Genomic DNA, 25,606 nt, shown 5'->3' with positions numbered 1-25,606 from the left:
GGGAGCTAGCCTCCTATTTTTTAGTAAAGTGATTCAAAATTCCAGACCTACCCGAACTTGAGAAACAACCATAAAGCATTTTGTTGTTGCTGTCCTCGACGTGATTTTTCAAAAATCCTAAGACTAATGTGTGAAAAAAAAATTAAAGATGATGAAAGTGAATCATGAAGCTATGAAGCAACAGTACCCAGTTTATACGCCCTTCCCCTTAAGAATGTAGGAGCCAAAAGGTACGAATCCGTAGTTACAGAAGAAAAAGTGCCATATATCTGTATTAGGCACTGTTCATCACCCTGTCGATACGATTCTTTGGGGCTTCAAACCTTCAACTACTTTATCTTAAGGTCTTTCACTTTTTGCTTCTCACCAAAGGTGGTATTTAATTGAGAACCCTAACCTGGCTCTATATATAATATGACCTAGAAAAAGCAGGGCGGCCAGCGTCAAGGGTGACACAAAACTGCTCTTAGCAGCAAACCCTAAATTTCTCAAAAGAATAAGAGATTTTTCTTTAAGAGTCTCATTCTGAATCTCAACTTAATTTTTTATTTTTATTTATTTATTTATTTATTTATTTTATGACTGCACCTGCAGCATATGGAAGCTCCTAGGCTAGGGGTTAAATCGGAGCTGGAGCTGCAGGCCTACGCCACACAAACTTCAGTAATTTTGTAAAGGAACAAATTGGTTTCCCAAACTCCCATCTATCTTTTCTCTTGGTTCCAATAAAGATGACACCAAAGGAAGGTTACTTAAACAGCGTCTTCTCTCAGAGCTGCTAGGAACCTTCTCGTCACTGCAAGCCTTTCCTTCTTTCACCGCCTGGCAGATGCTGCTTTCTTCACGCTGCCTCTAAGGTGGTTGGCAGAGAAGACAACCCCACACTCTCTTCTTCCAACAATTCACATATCTCCTTAACGTGAAATAGCAGGTAAGCCAAAACGGAAAATAAACTTTACTTGCCACTGAGCAGGGGGAGGAAATGCAGTTTTTTTGTTTTGTTTTCTTTTTTTAAAGCACAACTAGAAATAAGCGAGGAAAGGCCGTCCGTTCATCATGGAAGATGACATTTGCCTCTACTCTTCCAGGTGCTTCTGGCTGGTCTTAGAAGTAAGGTGATAAGAGGCAGATGAACAGGAGAAAATCAAACAAAAGCACAGTAATATGAGAGTTCCCGTCGTGGTGCAGTGGTTAACGAATCCGACTAGGAACCATGAGGTTGCAGGTTCCATCCCTGGCCTTGCTCAGTGGGTTAGGGATCCAGCATTGCCGTGAGCTGTGGTGTAGGTGGCAGATGTGGCTCGGATCCTGCGTTGCTATGGCTCTGGCGTGGGCCGGTGGCTACAGCTCCGATTGGACCCCTAGCCTGGGAACCTCCATATGCTGCGGGAGCGGCCCTAGAAATGGCAAAAAGACAAAAACAAACCAACAAACAAAAGCAGCAAAGTAACATGTACACAGGAGAGAGCGCCAGGAAAAGCGGCAGAATCACTTACCTTCAATACCATCTTCAGCTAAAGACAGAGGAGGATGTCGGGGGAGGGGCTTGGGGCTTTGAGAGGGACAAAGGCAATTCACATGCAGGTGGAAAAGCAAATATTTGGTAAATAAATGTTTGCGGGCCTTGAAGAGACACGGGGACACGGAGGGGAGTCTGATCTCTCACGGATTCCCCCCAGGCTGGCCCAGGTCCCATGCAGATGCTTCTGGGGATGCTCTGTCCTACAAGCCCTTGCATGTAAATTCTCGTGTTGGGCTTCAAGTCCCCTTCGAGGAGATGCAACTGAAAGCTTCTGGCCACAACAAGCATCACCTGCCAGACCCTTCTCATCGCCCCACAGGTCTCGTGGTACTGCCCCTTCCCCTCCCTACCAGGAAGGGTACGTGACCCACTCCTCACTCCGTCTCTGCAGGGGGAATATGGGAGAACATCCCTGTAACCTGTCTCCCATGCAAATAAGTGATGCTGCCCAAGACCCATCAGAAGATCAAACACACCCCACACAGAGACCAGTCAGCCCTTAGGTACCCGCAGTGGGTCAGGGCGGGAAGAATCCGTGGGCTGGGGAGGGAGAAATCAGCCCCCACTCAGGTCCACAGCACGGGCATACAAGGAAAACCCAAGTGTAACGTGGGGCCAGTCCCTCCTCAGGGGCAGCCTGCTCTCGCTCTGAGAGTGCACTTTTGCTTTAGTGAACTTTCTGGAACATGCCCGCGATGCAAGTCTGCTGCAGCGGTGGGAACCAAGGAACCAATGTACTTTTAGGCAGTGAGATCAAAGGTCAGAGTTTCTCCCTGCGTCTTTGGGGCAGTGATTGTTTTCAGCTTGAAATAACCAACACACCAAAGAGTCATTTGGGGGTGGCAAATTTTGTTCCCCTAAGCATTTTTCCTTTTCATGTCTCAGGAAAAAAAAAAAAAAAGACATAGCTGTTGACACAGTAGAACCAAGGGAGCATTGATTAAGAAAGAGCGAAGAATCAAAAAAGTGGCCATATATATTTGTTTGTGTGTATACATAGGTATACATGTGTATATTTGTATATGTGTGTGTGTGTGAATTTATATCTACAGTATTCAAGTGGGAAGAAACTTTTTTTTAAGGGCCACACCTGTAGCATATGGAAGTTCCCAGGCCAGTGGCTGAATTGTTGCTGCAGCTCCTGGCCTACACCACAGCCACAGCAACGCGGGATCTGAGCCTAGTCTGTAACCCACAGCTCACGGCAACACCGGATCCTTAACCCACTGAGCAAGGCCAGGGATCAAACCTGCAACCTCATGGTTCCTAGTGGGTTTCGTTAACCCCTGAGCCATGATGGGAACTCCTGTAAGAAACTCCAAAAAGAGAAAACATTTTCCCCATTTCATCATAGTAACTAATGCCAAGCCACGCTGAATTTAATTTAAATATACCTAAACATAGACGATGAATATAAAAATTTTCAAACTCTTCTGAAGGCAAACATGGAAGCATATAAAATGCTGTTTTCATTATTAGGTATAGCACTATTTCAATGGCTTATGTGGAGCTGAGATTGCAAAGCTAGAGCAGTGTCTTAGACATCACAGAGCAAATTTTAAAAAACAATTGCAATGAAAGATATAAAATGATCTTTCTTAAAAGCTTCTCAAATTTGTTTATGGCCCATTTAAGAAGAAAAAGGTTAGTAACAATATCAAGTCAACTGGGCTCTTTTGATTTTTTAGGAATTTGTGCTGTTTCCTGGGAACCTTTCTCAAAACCACAATACACATTTTAGCAAACGGTGGCAATGAAATGACTTGATGATACGAAGGACTGACAAACAGAAAAATTAAGAATATTCATGGCTTAAATTAAATATCCAGTGGCAGAGCTCCCACGGTGACACAACAGAATCCACAGTGTCTTGGGAGCACTGGGACCCTGGTTCAATCCCTGGACGCACACAGTGGGTTAAGGATCTGGCATTGCTGCAGCTGCAGCTTAGGTCACAACTGCAGCTGGGATCTGATCCTTGGCCCCGGAAGTCCATATACCGTGGGGTGGCTGAAATATATACACATGTATATTATAAATTTACAGTATAGAGATATACGCTCTCTCTCTCTCTATATATATATATACACATTAGAGGGATACTGATTTAAGAATAAAAACAAAAAACCAGTAATTAGCTTTACAATCTTGTAAGTCTATGTATTTTTCATTCAAAGCTACAAATTTTAGCAAGATCATGGGACCTAGGCCTCTACCTAAAACATCATAGGCCTTAACCATTTTTGCTTTTAAAAGATTTAGCATCGCGTTTAATGTAACACTTGGTAATTTCTTTTTGGCCATGCCCATGGCATGCAGAAGTTCCTGGGCCAGGGATTAAACCCCACCACAGATGTGACCTGAGCCACAGCATTGACAACTTGCATCCTTAACCCTGAGCCACCAGGGAACTCCTGGTCGTGTGTGTGTGTGTGTGTGTGTGTCTTTTTAGGGCCGTACCCACAGCATATGGAGGTTCTCTGGCTAGGGGTCGATTTGGACCTGAAGCTGCCAGCCTATGCCATAGTCACAGCAATGTCAGACCCAAGCTGCGTCGGCAACCTGCACCACAGCTCCCAGCAACGCCAGATCCTTAACCCACTGAGCAAGGCCAGGGATAAGAGTCAGAGTCGTTTCCTCTGAGCCCCAGTGGGACCTCCCTGGTCATTTTTTATAAAGCTACATCTGCATGCTATTTGTGAAATGCTTTAGAAGTTTGAATATCCTGACCAAAGTGGCACACAGCAGAGCACAGCACCGTCATGACCTGCTTGCAGAGTGTGGTCCCCGGATCCGGCTGGGCCTGGGGGAGGAAGACGGCTCACAATGCCTGTCATTCGTGTGCTCGCCAGAAACATCGGCCCCACGCTAGAAACTCCCACACGGAAGTGACGGTAGCAGACGAAGGGACGGGACTCGTGGCGAGGTCCATCGACTGCCGCTCAGTTTCCTGAAATGGCCCACTTAGAATATGCGTATCTAGACATGACAAGCCTCCCTTTCTCGAGTGTGAAGCCTGAGCTGACACGAGCTGACATAAGGTGCAGGACTATGTTCCCTGACACTGCATCTTCCAGAAAAAGGCCCGAGTATCCACCTAGAATTAAAGCGGCAGCCCCCCTCGGGCGGGACCCGGTGACACCCAGCAGCGGCCCAGGAGATTCACTCGGACCTTTATCCCGAGGACGGAAGAGGGGCCAGGGGCCACGGGAGAGTCTCAAAGCCCGAGTGTCCGCTCCTTCGTGCGGGCAGCCGGCCGATCACGAGTCAGAAGCCTGGCTAAAGGAATTACATTCCTCCCGGAACATTTTCAAAGCAGCCCCATTCATGTCTTCCGACAAACATCTTTTTTAAAAACAATGTCTGTCTGTGTGAGTCATCTGGAAAATTAAATGATAGAGCTTGACGTTCTTAACAAAATGAGACCTCTTTTGTCTCCGGGAATGTTTTTGAAAACTGGGAGGATTAAAATCCCCCGCGTGTGAAAGCAGTGAGCCGAGGGATACGATTTTCTCCTTCTGCAGCGTCACCTTCCCGGCTGGGAGGAGCTTTTTTCTTCGCAGTTCAGAGGCTAATGATGCTAAAGCCTTGTGTGGAGAAGAGAAACAGCATTGGAAGCGGCAGGGATCCTGTGTCCTCGCCTCCAAAGTCCAGGTGGACCGTAAATAAATGCTAGCTACCAAGTTTCCACCACCCCTTGGTTGTGGAGCAAAATGAGTCAGAAGAACCTAAGTGTGTAAAATACGCTTTCAATTTTTGTCTCATATAATTGTCATGCTTCCTGTGTTATGAATACAGGAAACCCTCTATGGTGTCTCTTGGTTACTAACTCTTCGACCAGGATTGGCTTACTTTGGTTTCGGGTAACAGGCATGTACCTCGGGCCCCTACCCCCAAAGAGGTCACGTATTCGAGTAGAATTCAGATCCCAGCTGCAGTTACTCGGGCCTCCGGGTTTTAAATGGCTTGGTTCTGAGTACGCTCCCCGGAATTCTGGGGGCCTCACACCAGCCTCACCCACACGTGAAATTCCCAGGACTTACACCAGCTCCGTCGCCTTGTTCCCGTTTAATTCTCGATTTAAAGTTCTCTCTCTTCTCCGTGGCCACACAGATGTTTGGCTTCACCCCTTTAATTTTCTCAAACCAAACAAAACCAAACCCTTATACAAGGCGTTTTGCTGTAGGACCAACCCAAGGGAAGGTTTGGGTTCTACTAGGGATGAGCTCCCAGTAGCACTAACAGTTATGAATACTAGAGGCGCCCCTCTCTCTCTCTCTCTCTCTCTCTCTCTCTCACACACACACACACACACACACACACACACACACACACGAGGTGCAGCTCCTCTCCCTTTAAACTTTCTCACCTTTGTATTTCCTTTCCTAAGCAGAATAACTGAGCTCAGCACCTTCCACTCAGCTCTGAGCTGACCGTTGTATGAATGCGCCCTGAGAAGGCACATCCATCTCTTAATTTCCTTCCCCCTCAGTTGCTTTTCTTTTTGCTTTTGGCTATTTTTAGGGCCACACCCACAACATACAGAAGTTCCCAGACTAGGAGTCGAATTGGAACTGCAGCTGCCAGCCTACGCCCCAGCCCCAGCCACGTGGGATTCGAGCTGCCTCTGTGACCTACACCACCGCTCATGGCAACACCAGAGCCCTGACCTACTGAGCGAGGCCATGGATCAAACCCACATCCTCCTGGATGCGAGTTGGATTTGCTTCCGCTGCACCACACCAGGAACTCCGCCCCGCAGTTACTGGAAAGGAGCCAGTGCCAATCCCCTTCTCGCCCTCCGCAGTCCTCACTCTAGTCCTTGATGCTCTTCTCGAAATGCCTCTGACTGTTCTCCCTGCCAGGCATGCGGTAGGGCTGTGCTTCCCGGCCCCTCGTGATGCACGAAGCTATGGGACATGTCCCAAACAATGAGTTATGGGTGGCGAATGTCACTTGTTCTTTGCTTGAATGGCCACACTCATGGTATATGGAAGTTTCAGGGCCAGGGATGGAATCTGGGGGGGTCACGCCACTTCTGCCTCCCTTCTGACCGTCCTCGAAGACAGCTCTGCTCTTTAGGGCTGATGTGGTGGAACGTCTGAGCATCTGTGAACACGGTTGTAGGATGAAGCGCATAGTATGACAACACACGCACAGAATTATCCTAATATACGAATCATATAATAATACTTCTGAGGCCAAAGAAAACGAGCCAATTGCTTTTGCTAAATAACATACGTGAGGATTTCATGGAAACCAGGAGCAGAGACTACGACTAGGAAGGGAACCCCAAAAGAAGGGAACCCCAACGGCAAAACCATAAGCAATCCCATGTTTCTTTCTCTCTGACTCTCATATTGGTCCCATATCTCCGTGTCTCTATAAATACAGCATTTTAATTTTACTTTGCTTTCTCTCTGCAAACTTGACCTTGAGTCTTCGTCGTACACGCTGTTGTACGAAGCTCCTTCCCCAAGTGAACTTAACCCCCAAGCTGATGTTAATGAAAGTTGAATAATCCAGACTGAGTCAAATTTTAGAACCACAGCTTCAAATTCCAGGAAGGGAATTCTCCCTGACCTTGCTTGGGTCTGTGTGGATATGAAAACATCAGATGCCTCCAGGGACATAAGGTCATTGAGCATGATTGTGCCTGATGTAATTCAATCTTACAAATAAGGAGAAAACTCTTTTTTTTTTTTCCTTTTTACAGCCTCACCCATGGCCTGTGGACGTTCCCAGGCTAGGGGTCAAATCGAAGCTGCAGCTGCAGGCCTACACCACAGCCATGGCAACACCAGTCCGAGCCATATCTGCGACCTATGCTGTAGCTTGCAGCAATACCGGATCCTTGACCCACTGAGCAAGGCCGGGGATTGAACCCGCACCCTCAGGGAGACTACATCGGGTTCTTCACCACAATGGCACCTGGGAAAAACTCTTCAGTTAAGAAATGTACCACCACGAGACCTATCTGGAGCCAAAGAATCCCCACCCACCCCAAAAGTAAAATCCTTGGAGCAGCCACCTGCTGAATGCCTTTGTTCCCCTCCTAAATGCAAAGACACCTGAATCAAGTGGCTCAGGTGCTGAAGACACTGTATTAGGGTGTCACTACCCAAACGTTAGGGAGAAATGACCTGGAAAACTGCTGAGCAGGTAGCACAAGGCAATCATGATCAATTAAAGTCACTGCTCACGACGGAGACACCAGAGGGATCTGGCTCAGCGGGCCGTTGTGTTTCTTCTCCCCATTCCATCCTGGGCATGATTCGTCACCCCCATTGGGACAAAGGTCCTTTAAGCTGCCAAAGGAAAAATAACCTACAGGCCTCTAGTTACTGACCAAGAAACTTTTCTGGATGATCTGTCAAAACGTACGCATCCTCTCCCTAACTTTAACTAGTTGATGAGAACTGATTTATTCGTGGAATTGTTCCATTTTTCACACTACTCCGTTTCATTTTGTTTGTTATTTTTCATCGCTTTCATTTCTATGTCAGATAAAAATAATTGGGGAAAGAAAAACATTTTCAGCTCCGATTATGTGTCTGCTATTTTAACCAAAGTTAAATGGATATCTACTAAGTGGCAGGCCATTTTTCTGGGCCCTGAAGGTACTGTCATAAACAAATCAGAAAGCATCTTTCCTTTGTGAAACTTGCAGTCTGGAAAGAGAAAAATGGTCAGCAACAAACAGCAATTAATTTTAGAGAGCTCTAAAATTAAGTGAGGAGGAAAATAAAAGGAGTGATATACCCACTAATGACTAGATGGTGGGTGATCTTTCAGTTTGTATGTCCCCAAAGGCCTCTATGAGGCGCGTTTGACAGGAAAAGAAGGAAGAGAGGAATCTTCGGGTGGCAATCAGAAGAGAGGAACATGCCAACCAGTAAAAATACCAGAAAGGAGAAATACAAGTGGTGTGTTCCAGGAACCCTAAAAGGCCAGAATTACCAGGGTGTAGATAAAAAGCAAATTATCATTGTAAAATAGTTGCCAGGGGAGAACTGGATAGAAAGAGGAGGGAATGAAGGAGGGAGAGAGACAGGGAGGGAGGGAGGGGAAGGAGGACGAGAGAAGAAAGAAGAAGAAAAAGAGAAGGATGAGAGAGAGACGTGATAAATGAGGGAGCTTTAGAAGGAGGCTACCCAGCTTGAGTAGGAGAAAATGCTGCATTGCTGAGTGTCGAGAAGGGACTATCACATGCCCTTGGAAAATGGGGAAGAAAAAAATCCATTTGAATACGCAACATGAGATACTCAATTGTGTGGTCAAGGAAGCGAATACATATAAGAGCCTAGAAGATGTAAAAGCGATTTGAATTTCTTATTTTCTCCCTTGCACTATGTCTCAATTGCATAAAGTCTGTAATTTCTTTTCTTCCCTGTTCTCTATATACATTTGTAACTCTAGCTATATTGAGTGGCAGTACTTAGAGTTCCTTAACAAATGTTGTCTCTCCTTCCTTTATCTTTCTAGTTGCTGTTCTTTCTGCGTCTAAGGACGTCTCCATCTGTCTTCAATTGTTAGCTCCAATATATCTTTTAAGAATTAGCCTAAACATCACTTCTTTTATCAGTTAACTTGCACTGCATTCCAGTCACAGAGAGCCCTACTTAACGGGCTTAAGGAGTGACAAAATTTATTAGCTCATATAGCTAGAAATGCAGAGGAAGGAGATATTTCTAAATGCGTCTAACCCAATGGTTCCAGCTCAATCAATTTCTCCTTATTTTCCCCCACCATAAACATCTCTGTGCTACTTTAATCCTCCGTCTGCATAGATACAAAATGGCTAGAGGGTTTCCTGGATGCTGTTCAAGGAAGAGACCAGAATTCAATATCTGAAATGAAAGCTTATTAATTAAGTAAGCAAGGGAGAAGAGCCTTTCCAGGCAGACTCTGTGGGAGGAACGTCAATCCTATATAAGATTTTTGGACACATAGACTTCAGAGGTTGGTGGGCTTTTAGAGGTGGGACCATTTAGGCATCAACCAAGTGTGACTAATGCCAAAGTTCTGATGGTCAGGGGTGGACTGCCACTCATTTGGAGAGCCTTCGGAAGTATGGCCAGTGAGGAGCATTGTCTTTGTTTAATTCAGTGCATGAAAACCGATGCTGGTGGATGTGTGTTACAATGGCTGCAGAACAATGAGCCTTTCCTAAGAGTATGGGAACTGAAAATTTTTCATTTCATACCTGCAAGCTTCAGTGCCCAAAGAAAGAGAACAGAGGCACTTCTGGAAACTCTCTCAGGAGATCATAGAACCATCTTTCCTAGAGGTCCCTACCTAGCCTGTCTTTACATACCATTGGGCAAAGTCACTGCATGCTTATTCTTGAAGAAATCTCCGTAGACTCCACAATCATGTATCCTAATGAGCTTAGAACTGCTTAGTTCAGAGAAAATCAACGGGGGGAGGGGAGTAGCATCACTGGATTGGCTTAGACAAATCCTGCCCTCCCCCGCAGTTGGGATGAGTCCCACAAACTGCAGCGTGGAGATGGAGATCCAGAGAGAGATCGCTGGATGCTGAGAGAAGACGGTGTTGTCCTTGCACCCCTCTGGAAGTATTCCCTGAAGCATCCCTTGTCATTCCCACAGGACATTTGCTGTCTTGGCTGCCCCTCTCAATGTTTCTGGCAAATGGCTCCCTACCTTTCTGACCAGTAAGACAAGGTAACAGGTAACATTCCCCCAAATGTCTTGGAATATGCATTCTGAGATAGAAGAAAGCAAAGCTCAGCTCCTCAGCAGGGTTGTCTACGGTTAGTCCTGAAGCATTACATGCTAATTTTTAATCCAATTTTTTATATCATAGTAATGCATGAACATGAAGACGATCTAAGTGGAGGGAGAAATAAGCAGGGATTCTCAGGCAAGATCACACTTGCAGTGAGTCTTTATGGACGAGAAAGTCTGAGCCAAGTGCGAAGGGTGGTCTAACTCCCCTACATAACCTTGTAGGTGGAGGCTGACAGTCCTACCTGCGATGCTACAGAGAAAAGCTAAAACTGTGGGGCTTTTTTCAGGTGAACACTCAGACCCACTCCTTTGCCTCTATCTTTATTCATGAAATCCCTTATATAATGGTCTTAATGGGCACAGATGTCTCTAGAAGACTAAAAGAAGAAGAAGGAAGCAAGAAAGAGGAAATGAGCGACAGAAATAGAGACTGAAGTGAGCCCAAAACTGGTTTCATGTCCCTCACATTCTCCCAGTGGTACCATGTGATGGCTGCTGCAATTTGCTGCCTACATGCCCTTCAAAGACTGAAGGACTTTCTGTTCCCCAGCCACGGGAACACTGCCAAAGGGCACCTTCGACTCGCAGCTACCCTCGTGTACCACCAGGAAAAAAAACTGAGTTTCCTAAGGTCACACTTCTTTCCAAAGCAGGCTGCCATCAATAAGTGGTGAGGCTGAGGGGGAAAATCCAGCCCCTCATCCAACCTGGGGTGATTCTGCAGACCTGTCTCAGCTGCAGAGCTCCTTCGTGTGATAGACGGAGACCTCTGCTGATCTGCATTGTGTTCCACTTCCCGTTCAGCCTGGTCTGTCTTCTTTCCTCTTCCTTCCACAGATACTTATCCTAAACACTCCCTAATAAAAATACGATATGCCAATCTTCACCTCAGAAGCTGATTCCCAGGGAACCCAACGTGCATCCGTTATTACCAGGACCAGGAGTGGTCCATAAAAACCAACACTGAGACGGGAACTTGGAAGTGGATTGCTTTCTATTAGGCAATGAGGATCAAGCCTAGGACTTATTGTAAGGGTAGCTGAGGTACAAAGGTGCAACTCCCAAAAGGAAGCAAGTCTGCCACACCAAGTCCAGAACCCTGGGTGGGAAAGGATAGGAATCTCTGGTCTAGACTTCTACCCCCAGTGTTTTAATTCCCAGATTCTTCAGAGCCATGTGAACACAAAGAAGGAGCCTATTCATCCAGGTTAAGAGCTAGGATGCCCATTTTTTTAATGAACATTTTGCACAAAACAAGGGCTTCCCTTGTGAACAACTTCTTCGACTCATAGCTCTCAGGCCGATGACTGGTCGTGAGGCCGAGTGAAACATGGATTTTTTTTCCTATGGAAGTGAATGGATTATACCATGAAGGAATGGCAAAAGACCTAGAAAATGTGTATGGGTAGAATCTGAGCGAGTCCATTCTAAGGTCATGGACTAAGGGGAATGGGTAACACACAAATTTGGATAAAAGGAAGATGATAGGTACAGGAGCACTCTCCTGGGTATAAGCGTTCACACTTTGGCAAGGAACCTGAGAAATGGTGTTAAAACATGGCTAGGATGGCTATTATAAATGGAGTAAGTGATGGCTCAGCTTAAGTGAAGTGGAAAGGCCAGAATTTCTGTAAAAGATTGAGGAAGAAGTTTAAGGTGCAGGGAAGTGAGCATTTGAAAGCAGACGTAAGAATTAAAACCCACCAGAGAAATATGTTCTACAGAGAAGCCAGTAGGGAACCGATTACCAACACAAATACGAAGGTGCTGGTGGCAGGTGCACCAGCACCACTAACAAAGCCGGCCGTGGTTCTCTGCCAGCGAGGACAGAGGGCAGTAGATAAGGCAACTGGACGAGGCTCCCTCAAAGAGAGGGGGTGATAAGACGCCAAAGTTTTAAACACCAGCTGGCAGCACCTAAGGGTCAGAAGCCACCTTGGCGCAATTATCATAATGAGCAGAAGAGTCATGGTGGCAAGAGTTCTGCTCAAAGTGAACACTCAAGACAAATGGATGATGAATCTTTAGGAGAGTGAAAGCAGTTTCCCCAATAGGGAGTTAAGATCGTTTACCCACTTTTCTAAGGCTCAGACAGTTTTCAAACCCAAATTCATTTACTGAAGGAAAGGCCAAGTTCTCAGGAGAAAGATGCCTGCCCTCCACAGCCAGTGCATATGCTACATAAGGACAATCACAGCAATCTTTCCTTAAAGGGACTTAGGGCCATCTCCCTGTGTTATACATTGAGGTGGGCAGAGCACACAGGCACTACGCAGTCTGAGTTGATACTCTGACACCCCAAGTGTCATTATGATGGCCCACATTTGAATGTGAGCGTATAGAGACCACGATACGGAGTCTTCACTTGGTCTTGGCTCAAAGAAGATCCTCTGGATCCACAAACGTACCTGGGGCCATTTCTATGGTCTCTAAGGATGAGGGGACCTAGAACAGAAGTTTATACACCCGGTAGTTGGACACACCAATGTGTCATTGACCTGAGAGTCTCAGAGTAGGGGACCTAGAACAGAAGTTTATACCCCCAGTAGTTGGACACACCAACGTGTGTCATTGACCTGAGAGTCTCAGAGTAGGGGACCTAGAACAGAAGTTTATACACCCAGTAGCTGGACACACCAACGTGTGTCATTGACCTGAGAGTCTCAGAGTAGGGGACCTAGAACAGAAGTTTATACACCCGGTAGTTGGACACACCAACGTGTGTCATTGACCTGAGAGTCTCAGAGTAGGGGACCTAGAACAGAAGTTTATACACCCGGTAGTTGGACACACCAATGAGTCATTGACCTGAGAGTCTCAGAGTAGGGGACCTAGAACAGAAGTTTATACACCCAGTAGTTGGACACACCAGTGTGTGTGTCATTGACCTGAGAGTCTCAGATTAGGGGACCTAGAACAGAAGTTTATACACCCAGTAGCTGGACACACCAATGTGTCATTGACCTGAGAGTCTCAGAGTAGGAAAGCCACGTGAAACCGCCCCATGCCCAGCCAAGATAGTACATCAGACATACAGCTGCACCCTGTGGGGGAACGTAAAAATATCGCTACCTTTGACCTGAAAGACCAGGTGTGAGGGGCCCCATCACATCGTCCTTTACTTCACTAGCCTGGCCTCTGCCAAACCAGATGCAACCCAGAGGGAGACAGCAGAGTGCTTGCAGATTCCACTGCATAGTGTCCCTAATGTAAGCCTATGGGCCAGAGATAGCATCTGTGCTGGAACAAACTATCACGTATGCAGACACAGAGAAGGTGACCGTTAGTCCAGCAGAGACATTCCTTTCTGCCTTAATGGTGCCCAGTGACTATTTTAACTCTCCTACCCTCTGTCATAACATAGACCTGGACCATCTGAACATCTGCCAGGGCATCACACTGGTCCACTGGATTGATGACCGCATGACGGCTGAGCTGGATAAGCAAAATTCCGTGAAAACTGAAAGGACCAGCCAAAGAAGTAAAATTTTTAGACTTCCATTTGCTGAAAGCATGCCAGGATATTTCTTCTATGAATTATATGTATTTTATAATGTATAAAGAAATATATTTATATGTAAATATAAAATATACATGTATCGAGAGAATATAAAAATTTCATACACATGTATACACATACACACAAACACACACACACACGTATAAAATATTGCACGTTTTGCAATTCCCACCACAAGGAAACAAAGAATAGGTATCTTTAGTCTTTAAATTCTGGAAAGCAGTACATTTCATATGTGGGAATATTGCTAAAAGCCACTGCTGTAGACAGAATTGTTTGTCCCCCAAATTCATGTGTTGCACCCCAAACCCCCCATATGACTGCATTTGGAGGAGGGGCCTATGTGGAGGTAATTAAGGTGGAATGAGATCATAAGCGTAGGGCCCTGATCTTATAGTGTCTTTATAAGAAGAGACAACAGGGAGCTCACTTTTTCTTTGTCTCCCTGTGTGCTCCCAAAGCAGAGGTCCCTTGAGCACATGGCAAGGCCTCACAGTGACGTCTGCCTTGCTGGCACCTTGACCTTGGACCGCGAGCCTCCGTCACTGTGAGGCAATATATTTCTGATGCTTAAACAACCCAGCCTATGGTATTATGTTAGGACAGCCCAAGCAGCCCAATACACCTACAAACCAGGTAATATAAAAAGCTCTAAGCTATGTATAAAGTCCATTAAAACCCTCTGCAGTAGATCCAAACTGTGGTACATGCTGGCCTGTGGCTGAAGCCAGATGACCTATCAGAACCTAAAGTTTTAGAGGTATCATCCATGATGAGGAAAATGCTGAGTAGGGTTTGTGCAAAGCCAGCTGGAGAATCTTTAGTTTAAAATTTTTTATGGCCAAACCTGCGGCACATGGAGGTTCCCAGGGTAGGGGTCGAACTGGAGCTGTAACTGCCGGCCTACACCACAGCCACAGCAAGGTCAGATCCAAGCTGCATCTGGGACCTACACTACAGCTCACGGCAATGCCAGATCCTTAATCCACTGAGCGAGGCCAGGGATTGAACCTGCATCCTCATGGATGCTAGGCAGATTTATTTCCAGCTGGAGAATCATAATGCAGATCCCTAGTGTCCAGGAGCCATTCTCTAACTGAAACGGAGAATCACGCACCTTTTAAAAATCAGTTCCCATGTTGCCGGCTCCTGGTAGAGACAGAGTGTCTGAGCATGGAACGCTCATGATGCCAGAATGGCCAATCATGAGGTGAGTTCTATCAGACTCCCCAAGTCAAAAATTTGGGCAGGCCCAGCCGTGGCCCACCGTGACACGATGGAAGCATTGCATCTGGGATTGAGCATGAACAGAACTGAGGACACTGCAAGAGCCCTCATCCCAGACTCTGGGTCGTCTCCTACTGGTGCACACCCCCCAGTCAGCTCCTGTTACAGCCACATCAAGGGAATCCTGCATAACCCATAACCAGCTGTCAGAGAGGAAAATTCTCGAGTTGGGTTTACTGGGGGATAAGCTTGGTATGTGGGTGAAAGCCAAAGATGGATTACTGTTGGACTACGAGCTAACTCAAAGTTGGCTACCAAAACAATGGTAAGGAGACAGAGCGCCCGTCGTGGCGCAGTGGAAACAAATCCGACGAGGAACCAGGTGGTTGCAGGTTCGATCCCTGGCCTCGCTCAGTGGGTGGGTTAAGAATCCAGCATTGCCGTGAGCTGTGGTGTAGGTCGCAGACCCAGCTCGGATCTGGCGTTGCCGTGGCTGTGGTATAGGCTGGTGGCTGCAGCTCCCATTAGACCCCTAGCCTGGGAACCTCCATGTGCCGAGAGTGCGGCCCTAAAAGGACAGAAGACATTAAAAAATTAAAGAAAAAAAAAAAAGAGAGACAATGGTAAGGAGATATTTGTGTGAAGACTTCTAGGCATTAATGAAAAGTTTGCCTTCGGTCAAAGGCTGCAGTAGGAATTTAGGAAGATCAGGGACCAGGCTTCCACTGTGAGGACCTTCAGTCACATGGTCATGTTCACCAGAGATCATGGCCACGGAAAAGGCACTAAACCACCCAGGGAGATGAAACAACTTGGCCGGCTGATGTCAGTGGGCCTCTAGCATCAGTCACCCCATCATTGGTCCATGAACCGAGTAGCCATGGTAACAGAGGTGGGAGCCATCCATGAGCCCAATGGCCTGGGCTCCCATGTACTGAGGCTGATCTAGCATCCACTACTGCTAAACATAGCAACTGATAACAACAGGGCCCCCAGTTCACCCCATTTGGTGGCAAATGGACAACACTGGACCTCTTTCAGTGAAGGGGTAGCTGTTTATTTTAACAGAAATACATACATAGTCCAGGCACAGGTTGAACTTTCCTTCCCACAGTCTCACCAAAAACCACTATCTGAGGGCTTAGAGAGTGCTTGACTCATTGGCATGATACTGCATCAGACCAGAAAGGACTTGCTTTATGTAGCAAAGGAGATGGAGAGGTGAGAGTGAGTCTGCTCATACTACAAACCATGGCACCCAGAAGCTGTCAGCCAGGTAAAGCACCGGAATGGCCCATTAAAGGGACAGCTGAAGCACCAGCTCAGAGCTAATACTTTACAAGGATGGCATACCATCCTCCAGGCACAATGTATAGTTTATTTATGTTTTAAACTTTATTTTACTGGAGTATCGTTGACTTACAATGACTGACAATGTTGTATGCTTACAGCAAAGTGAATCGGTCATACATACACATATATCCTTTCTTTTTCCCACATAGGCTATTACAAACTATTGAGTAGATTTCCCTGTGCTATACGGTAGGTTCTTGTTAATCATCTACTTTACATACTGGTGTGTATAACGCATGCACAATGCATATTATAAATAAAAGATCTTTATATGCTGTTATGTCCCCAGTAGGTGGAACACATGAGCCAGGGACCCAAGCAGGGGACACGGGACTGGGCCCGTTACCGTCAATCCCAGGGAATCATTTGGAGAATCTGTGTTCTCTGTACCCACAGCCCTGGAGGCTTCAAAGGCACCCCATCTGCCTTCCTGGGAAACCCCACACTGCACCCCCTCAGGCTCTGTCCCTGCCCCCAGCATCCTCATGGTATTCAAGAGAGGAGAATCATTCCTGCTGCGGGGCCTGGGGCTCTTCTTCAGGGGAAAGACTTGAGGAACAGGGAGGGATGGTCTCCTGGGAAAGAGGAGCTACTGGTCCCGAGGACACGCTGTGGCCTTGGCCCTTGGCAGACATCTGACTGGGGCTACAGGGGTCTATGCCATAAGCCCGCATTGCTACCCAGGACACTGGCATACCAGAAGGCCGTGGATCTGTGGCCCTTGCAGGTGTCGTTCAACACCCCCCACACCTCTTCTGGCCTTGGGAGGTCTCACCCCTCCACAGTTTTGGTATTATCCCCCTGCACCTGGCCAGGTCCCTGGGCAGAGGCATCACTGCCCTGTGACTCTGAGTTGGGAGTAAGGCTGGGGGGGTGAAGCATCCACAAGGACCGATAACCTACTTGGTAGGTGATGTGAACCAGACTTTTCAGGGGAAAATCTGGGAAGAGGGGCCTCCCGCACCAGCCATCCAGATCTTTCTCATCTCAGAATCCCTCTTCCTGCTCAACACGACTGGTGAGATCCTGAAAGACTGGGCTTCCTCTGCGAAGAGTGGGATCTGCAATGTTCCTCGGGCCTGGTTTCACGTTCTCTGAGCTCCCCAGATGCGCAGCGCACCCCAGCCCACCCTCTCCCTGCTCCTCCAGCGGGACCCTATGAGTTTAAAGGGTTCATAAAAGGATGAACTCCTTCCCCGGTGGACACCATGCACATTCCATGGAACTGGATCCCATGGCTGACACTTGGATCTTTTGGGGTCTTGATGCCAAGGGTCCCAGCAAGGGGGTCAATATCTTGGCGGGTGTAATTGATCCTGTCACCAGGAGGTGGGAGAGCTTTGCATACACCAAGGAGAGTAGGGAAGAATATTTCCGCACCCAAGGGTTGACTTTGGATTATTATGATGGAAGATGGACTAGAAGAGACATCTCCAAGTGAGAAGAAAAGAGAGACCAGGGTCACAGACCCTTTGAGGTTGAGGGTCTGTATCATGACAAACAAGGAAACCCCTGGGCCCAGCAGGGGCCTTCTTTGCTAAAGCTCAGGAGGGCCTGGCTTGGATACTGGAGAAGGGGTCATTACAGGGATGGGGCTGCAATATATCGTCTCCAGCTTCTTTTGCTAATTCTCCCCAGGAAGAGACACCCACCAGGATTTTGACAGAGCTGCTGCCAGAAGAGAATCTGTAAGGAAAATTGTACTAGAGAAGAGAATATACCTCTTGGTCTTTCTTCAAAACAATGGAAACACACACCTCTTTGCTGGGAGGGTATCAAAAAAACAGCTCTCCGTGTCTAATCTCCTTGGGGATTGCCTCGGATGCAAACCCGTGAGGCTCCAAGGCCCCTGCACCCAGAGGCACTCTGAATTCAATGGCTGTCAACGTGAGAATTAAAGGCCTGGATTCTCTCCCTAGCTGGAGACAAGAGTGAGTCCCAAGTCCACGGTCCCTGTGGGGGTCCGCGGAGGCCTTTATAAGGATGACTTCACGGCTGAGTGTCTGCCACTTCCTGCTTCCTTTTGTCCCCCCCACCGGGTGGATCTGCAAAGCACTCCTTGGCAAACACCCCACGCCTTCATCCCCATCTCAGAATTTGTTTCCCAGGGAAGCCAACCTATACCAGGTCCATGGTCTGTTAAAGTGGTTTTGCCAGCTCCACTGGCTACTGTGTCATCCAAGGCTAATGTCATACCCAGTTGGATCTCTGCAGAGTCGAAGCGAGATTTAAGTTTTGCGTGGAACTGCATTTCAGTAATAGAAGAACCACTATTTAAGTGCTTATTATCTGTGAAATTAACTTTTAAAAGAGTCTGATAATTTTAAACTTCAAACAATGTTACTATGGCACAGAAGGCTTTTTTCATTCCTTTGAGTCACTACTGGAAGCAAATTGATTAATAAATATATTTTGATCTGCAAACAGTTGGCATTAATGATAATTTGAACAACTGCAACCACAGTCCTAAAAAGGACGGTTTTCCTTGAAAGCTCGACAGAGAAAACGACAAATATTCATCCAAGATTGTTTTCCTTTGATGAAATCTTCACTCTTCTTAGCAACTGGCACTAAAAAAGGCAAAACTCATCTATTTCCTTCTATCACTAATGAAAGTTTTTTAGAAGGTCTTTGGAAATACTGTGTCCTTTTAGAGACTCAGACTCAGGGTAAACCTTTAAATAACAATCAATCAATAATGTTTCTTATACGTAATTGATACGCTTTCAATACACTAACCACAAAATATGAAAGCTTCTGCAGACGTTGATTTTGTTAGTGACGTTACCTTGCACACTTACCTCTGAAAGGTATCTGCATGCCAAATTCAGTTCGATTTGCATATTCCACCGAAGATTAACTAGCCTGTCACAGATCTGAAAAGCAGAAGAGAGAACAGATCATTAATATCATTAGCTTAATACATTGTTTATGAAAACCCCAAAGAAGAGAAACATTAAAAAAAAAAAAAACTGGAAAGCTCAGCACAGAAATTAGAAAGAAGTGTTTGTTTTTGAATAGAAGAAAATTTGTTTAATAGTTTGCTAGTCAAAGCAACAGAGGGAAACAACCAAGGTAATTTAAAGAGCAAGCAGACATTATTTGGGAAAACACAGAATATTAAAAGAAATGAGTCTTGATGGCCACATCACCCCTGCTCTTCCTAAATGGTACTGTATCCTCATGTATTTTATATACTTGTTGGAAAAGACGTTTAAACATTAATTTGTGCTGTAGTAAAATTACATTATGTAAAGTGCTTTAAATGCTAAAGCTTAGCCTGGTTAAGCGATGCTGAAACTATTGTGATGCTGCAGAAAACGAGCAAACTTATCTTCAAGAAAAGGAACCAAGAGCTTCAATTATCTGCCCACAGACTGTAATTTGAGTTTGTGTCTGTAGGCTTATAAAAAGAATTTTAAAAAGAAGATAAGTCCCGTGCATTTGTTTAGGAATTTTCAGCAGTATTCATGACCACTTAATTTCCATCTCAGTTTCCCAGGACTTACAGTAAATTATGTACAATCTCAGTTATCCTCTATTTAAAAAAGGGACCGATCCTTTAGATCTTTATTTACTCTCTGCTTTAGAGATTTGAGACTCTTAAGGAGGAAAGAGCTAAATTCACCATCTAGTCGTTCAAATCAGTAATTCTCATTTCGCTCGAGGAATGTGTTCCTTCGTCCTTTTTACATACCCAGCTCTCACCTATTTTTCAAAACCCAGTTCTCTCCCTCTTGCCAGAAGTGTTTTAACCTGTCCTTAACAAAATTTTCTTCTTAAAATTTTCATGACATTAATATCTGTACCACACATGTTAGCTTTTAGTAGCCTGTTTAGCATCATCTGACTCTCCCATTTGCATTGAATCCATCACTTGTAAACGGTGTAAATCATTTTCAGACAAATGTCATGTCATCTATCTTTGTCCCTCTGTTGCACACCATGCACAGAGAAAGTGACCAAAATAGGTACTCATGCATCGGGCCAGCAAAGATTTTTCTTTCATTTATGTTAAATTTAGGACTTCTTGAAATGAGATAATGAGCTGAGAACCTTTACACCTAAGCACCCATTTGTGACCTCTTTGTAAGAGCTCTCCTTGTTCTTAGGAATTCTAACGTTAAGCTCAGAGATTATTTTTAAAAACAATGCAAAATTTCTTAGAGGCACATCCAACCACATGAAGAAAGGAGAGGTATCCTTCATGCTTCGTGTCAAAAAGGTATATGCTTGGTAAGGTTTGACTGTATTTATTTGGTACCTTGGAAAGATGTGTTATGTCATTTTTGATGACTATAACATCTCTTGAGAACTCTCACGTCCCATTACTTATACCAACAACAATAATTCTGTCTCCATATCCTCAGGCTATCCTAACAGGGCTCAGCTAGAGCAGCTGTGGAAGAAACGTTTCTCAGAAGCTGTTGGAATGTGGGGGCTTCCTTTACATGAACTTCTCCCCAGCAGGTGACATTAGGGTGTCTACAGGGGCAACGGTGTTGAGAGGGAATGGTACAAGATTTTGGAGAGGGAAGGAAGGCAGGTGCCATTACCGCCGTTAGACCATCACGGTTGGATCGATGACATGACAAACAGCCGCAGGGCGGCTGCCCATCTTCCCACCTGTCCTCACGCAGCCCTGACCGTGGACCACCGGCCCTGCTGACTGAGAGCAGCAAAGCCCAAGTGCCGGGTGGCATAACAACCATCACAGCAGCTTCCCAGAGACTATCCCAAATCAGCACGCACACACGCTCGGCTTCTCAGCCAGATGAGTCAAGGGCAACCCGGATCATCCACTTCTCACTTCAGAACGTCGTTGTCTGACTTCTTTCCACACCTCTAGAGGTTTTCATTCCTCTGCTCTACCCCTGCAGCAGGCTCTGTTTTCCAAAGATGACTCCCCTTCTATGTGGTCACACCGTGGCTCTGATCCAGACGCTCCTCACACCCAGTGCAGGGCTGTACTCTTCACTCTCACAACTCGAATCTGGGGAGACACTCGTGACAACCTCAGGTGACAGAAGGGGGTGGTGGCGCTGCTGTATTCTTTCTCGCTCTCTTTTTTTGGCCATGCCTGTGCCATGCAGAAGTTCCCAGGCAGTGGATCGGACCTAAGCCACAGCAGGGACCTGAGCCACAGCAGGGATGCCAGGTCCTTAACCTGCTGAGTCATCAGGGAACTCTGACGTTGTACTGTTTCTGAGGCAGACCATCGTGGCATCATTCCAAGTGCCACACTTTCACTCTGCTTTCTTGCAATACTCACTCTTAGAAAGCATCTACCTCGCTGTGAGTCTCACACAGCCCACCTCCCTCAGTGGCTGTTGAAGAATTTATGTCTCTCCAACATGTTATCTTTTTCAAACTCTAAAATATTTCTTTTCTCCCCCCTTTTTAGGGCCACACCTGCGGTATATGGGAGTTCCCAGAGCAGGGGTCTAATTGGAGCTACAGCTTTAGGCCCGTACCACAGCGTCAGCAACGCCAGATCCTTAACCCACTGAGTGAGGCCAGGAATCAAACACACATCCTCACTGGATACCAGTTGGGTTCTTAACCCACTGGGCCACAAGGAGAACTCCTAAAATACTTCTTGAACATATCTCTTTATAAGAAAGTGAATTTTATCATCACAAAGCCCTTATTAAGTGTATCTAACCTCAAAGGGCCTTATAAATATTCCACTGTCAGCACAATTCCTGTACCACTAGAACAAGGAGCTCAGCTCTGCATCCCTCAAAGAGCATTCATTCATTTCCTATATGCAACACCTTCAATGCACGGATGATCATTCAGAGTAGCTGTGAAAAGAAATTTTTAAATGCAAAGTTCTCAGGTTTATGAGCTAAAATTTTTGAAATATCTTTCATTCGCAGGATCCAGAGCACAACCTAGTAGGTTTTTTCCCTGGGAAAAAATATGTATAGAAATAAACTTTACTATAAATAATCTTAATTAATATTGAACTGTAATATGTAGAAACTCTTTGAATAAGTAAATCATCCTTATAAACATTTGATAGATAAGAAGGCATGACTTATCTGGAAAAGTTTTTTTAAAGTGTGTATTTTTTAAAGTGTTGCTTTTCAATCTCATAATCTTGGAGTCAGGTTTTTTTTTTCACATTTACTATGCAATGATTCATAAATTCCTATAACCACCATTGAACATGCCTTGGCTTTTTGTGTTTCAGAATTCTTAATGCATTAGTAAAGAATTTTCTGCCCTGAGATGTATTTGATCTTGGGCTGATCTAATAAAAGTCAAATTTCATGATGAGGAAGATACTTTATAGCCAAATGTATTAGTATTAGGTTTCTTCAGAGAAATGGAACTAACAGTATATTGGGGGAGAGAGAAGGAAGGAGAGAGGGAGGGAGAGAAAATATTAATTTTCATAAATTGGCCCGTGTAGTCATGGGGCTGGCAAATCTAAAATCTGCAGGGAAGGCTGGCGGGCTGGAAGTTTCTAGAACAGTTCGTGTCACAGTCTGGAGTCTAAAGGCAACATGGAGGCAGAATTCCTTCCCCTTCCAGAGACCCCAGCCTTTTCTCATAAAGCTTTTGACTGATGGTGTGAAGCTCTCCCACACTATGGAAGGTAATCTGCTTTAGGCCAAGTCTACTGATTTCAGCGTCCATCACACTGGACAAATGTCTTCCCAACAACACCTAGACTGGCGTTTGTCCAAACAACTGGGCACTGCAGCCCGGCCAAGCGGACTAGCGGAATCAACCATCCCACCAAGGCAAGCTGATCCTGTAAACTTTTATTTTATCTCATTTTACAATGACTTTAGCTGCATAAAAATAATAGAAGCACATTATAGGCATACATCAAAGTCAAAATTAACACCAAAAATATAAGAAAATATGCATTATTTGAATGGGTTCTGTTAAACTTGCAATTATAAAACAAACTATGAATTTTTTTGCTTATGTTTACCATATACAATGGAAGTAAACGGAGTTGTTTTATAGCAAAATCTATTTTAATCAAACATTATTCAAAAATATCACTTCTTTAAACTTCCTTTGTGGAAAAATATGAAGTACATGACAAAGGTGAAATTGTATTCCCATATCTGCATTTCAATTTTAGCCAGAATTGAGTATCTCCTTGCTGTTAAGAATCTCCCGTAGGGCTGGGTCACATATGTGTTCTTTTTCCTAGACAACTCTTGACTAGGTATCTACTTGATTGACTCTTTTTCAATCTCCAGTTTTTATCACAATTCTCACAGAGGTTTCATATATCCCCTAACACTACTTATATTTTTTAAAAAGTTATTTTTTATATACTCTTGAATTTGTCTTCAACACAATTAAAGCTATCTGAAATATTTACTCAGTTAATTTTACATTATTGGGCATTTTCATTGTGGCTCAGCGGTAACAAACCCAACTAGTACCCCTGAGGACTCAGGTTTGATCCCTGGCCTTGCTCAGTGGGTTAAGGATCAGGCATTACTGCGGCTGTTGCAGCTCCAATTCAACCCCTGGCCTGGGAACTTCCATAGGACATGGGTGTGGCCCTAAAAGACAAAACAAAGAAAAAATTATATTATTGCCTCATTCCCCCTGGAAAGCAGTAAGACCTCTAATAATACAAATTTTAAAAATAAGTAAATAAATGATTGAATGAATGAATAAATCATGTTTGTTATTTGGAAGTAAGGTTTTACAGACTGTATGCTGAAGAATGTTGTTTTCCAAAAGGCATATTAACTAGACAAACACTACCTTATAAGATATAATTGGCTGAACATCGCAGAAATGTATTTTTTGTTCACACTAATTACTGAACGAGTGGTCCTGATCAGTTCGGACCTACGTGTTGATTCCTGTCTTAGAACCCCTCTGTCTCATCGTTCGGCCAGCCTCCACCATGACTTGCAAAATGATCAAGCTTGTCTGTATCAGAACAGTGGCCTGGGAAAGAAGAAGTAGAGAGCCTGGACCTCTGCCTTGATGTTAACAGACTTCATTGCAAGAACCACTCACGGGCTAAGACCTAGACACAAGGGAAGACACAGCCCCTTTCCAGCCACAACTGTGTACTGTGGAACGCTCAGGATTAAGTTCTGGAAATCTCTCTGCCATTGCATTTTTGGAAAAGTGACTGCATATTTTTTCAGTTATATCTTATTACATTTTCTCTGTCGGGCTTGCAAATGAAGCTGGTATATGGAGAATCCGACCCATCATCTTGCGTGAGGAGCGCACTCAGAGCCTCCTTCACAGACAGCGTCTGGCAAGGCCTCAACAGCATGATCCATTGTGTTAATCGCATTACTTTCTTTACACCGTTTTTATTCACGTGAGTTCCCATTTCGGGTTTCTCAAATGATTAAGTAAGTTCCATGCAGAAGTCCCAGGGTCTTCAGGCGCCAAGACAATCGGGTGTGACATAACTAGAATATCCTTGTTCTGGTTTTTTATTTCTGCTTATGTTCACTGCTCATTTTAAACTGTATGGTTAAAGATGCAGGATTAAAGATGTTTTCCTGCCTTTATATACCATCCAAAGAGATTATTTTATATATATATATATATAAAATATTGTCTTTTTAGGGCCGTACCCACGGCATATGGAGGTTCCAAGGCTAGGGGTTGAATGGGAGCTGTAGCTGCTGGCAGACACCACAGCCACAGCAACGCCAGATCTGAGCCACATCTGCGACCTACACTGCAGTTCACAGCGATGCCAGATCCTTAACCCACTAAGCAGGGCCAGGGATCAAACCTGTATCTTCATGGATACTAGTCAGATTTGTTTCCACTGAGCCATGACAGGAACTCCCCCAAAAATTCTTTCGTTGCTTACGAGTTTGGAATGTGGCATCTTGGGTCCATAAACAAGTAACAAATTTTGTTTTTCTCCATTTTCTCATCTTCGAAGGGGAAAAATATATTATTATAGCATCTACTTCACAGGGTTAGTTTAACAGATAAATTGGTAGCCTATGTAAAACGATTAGCCGAGTGCTTAGTACTTTGTACAGTCCAGTATTAAAAATTACACACAAACGTATCTATGAAACAAAAACAGTCTCACAGACATAGAGAACAGATTTGTGGTTGCTGGGGGCGGGGAGTGGGGGGCGGCGGTGGGAGAGGGAAGGATTGGGAGATTGGGATCAGCAGAGGAAAACTACCACATACAGGATGGAGGATGGATAAACAACGAGGTCCTACCGTAGAGCACAGGGAACTATATTCAAT

General features: G+C 45.1%; 1 protein-coding gene across 1 annotated transcript in view; it reads right to left on the bottom strand.

Moving 5' to 3' along the window:
- Positions 1-6,018: 6,018 nt before the first annotated feature.
- Positions 6,019-25,606, bottom strand: part of LOC102166310 (uncharacterized) — a 671,646-nt gene continuing 652,058 nt past the window's right edge. Inside the window, exons 9-10 of the mRNA XM_084979028.1 lie at positions 19,177-19,251; positions 6,019-6,631 (exon numbers count right to left, since the gene is read on the bottom strand). Coding sequence (XP_084835154.1) covers positions 6,338-6,631; positions 19,177-19,251 — 369 coding nt within the window. The 3' untranslated portion in view covers positions 6,019-6,337. The remainder of the gene's footprint in view (positions 6,632-19,176; positions 19,252-25,606) is intronic.

The sequence above is a fragment of the Sus scrofa genome, chromosome 10, assembly GCF_054392235.1.
Source record: "Sus scrofa isolate SSC_HxYL_T2T_F1_AM1 chromosome 10, Sscrofa_HxYL_maternal_Yorkshire_Landrace_v2.0, whole genome shotgun sequence".
Taxonomy (NCBI): domain Eukaryota; kingdom Metazoa; phylum Chordata; class Mammalia; order Artiodactyla; family Suidae; genus Sus; species Sus scrofa.
The sequence above is the reverse complement of the archived record's forward strand: the minus strand, read 5'-3'. Positions and strand labels throughout refer to the sequence as shown.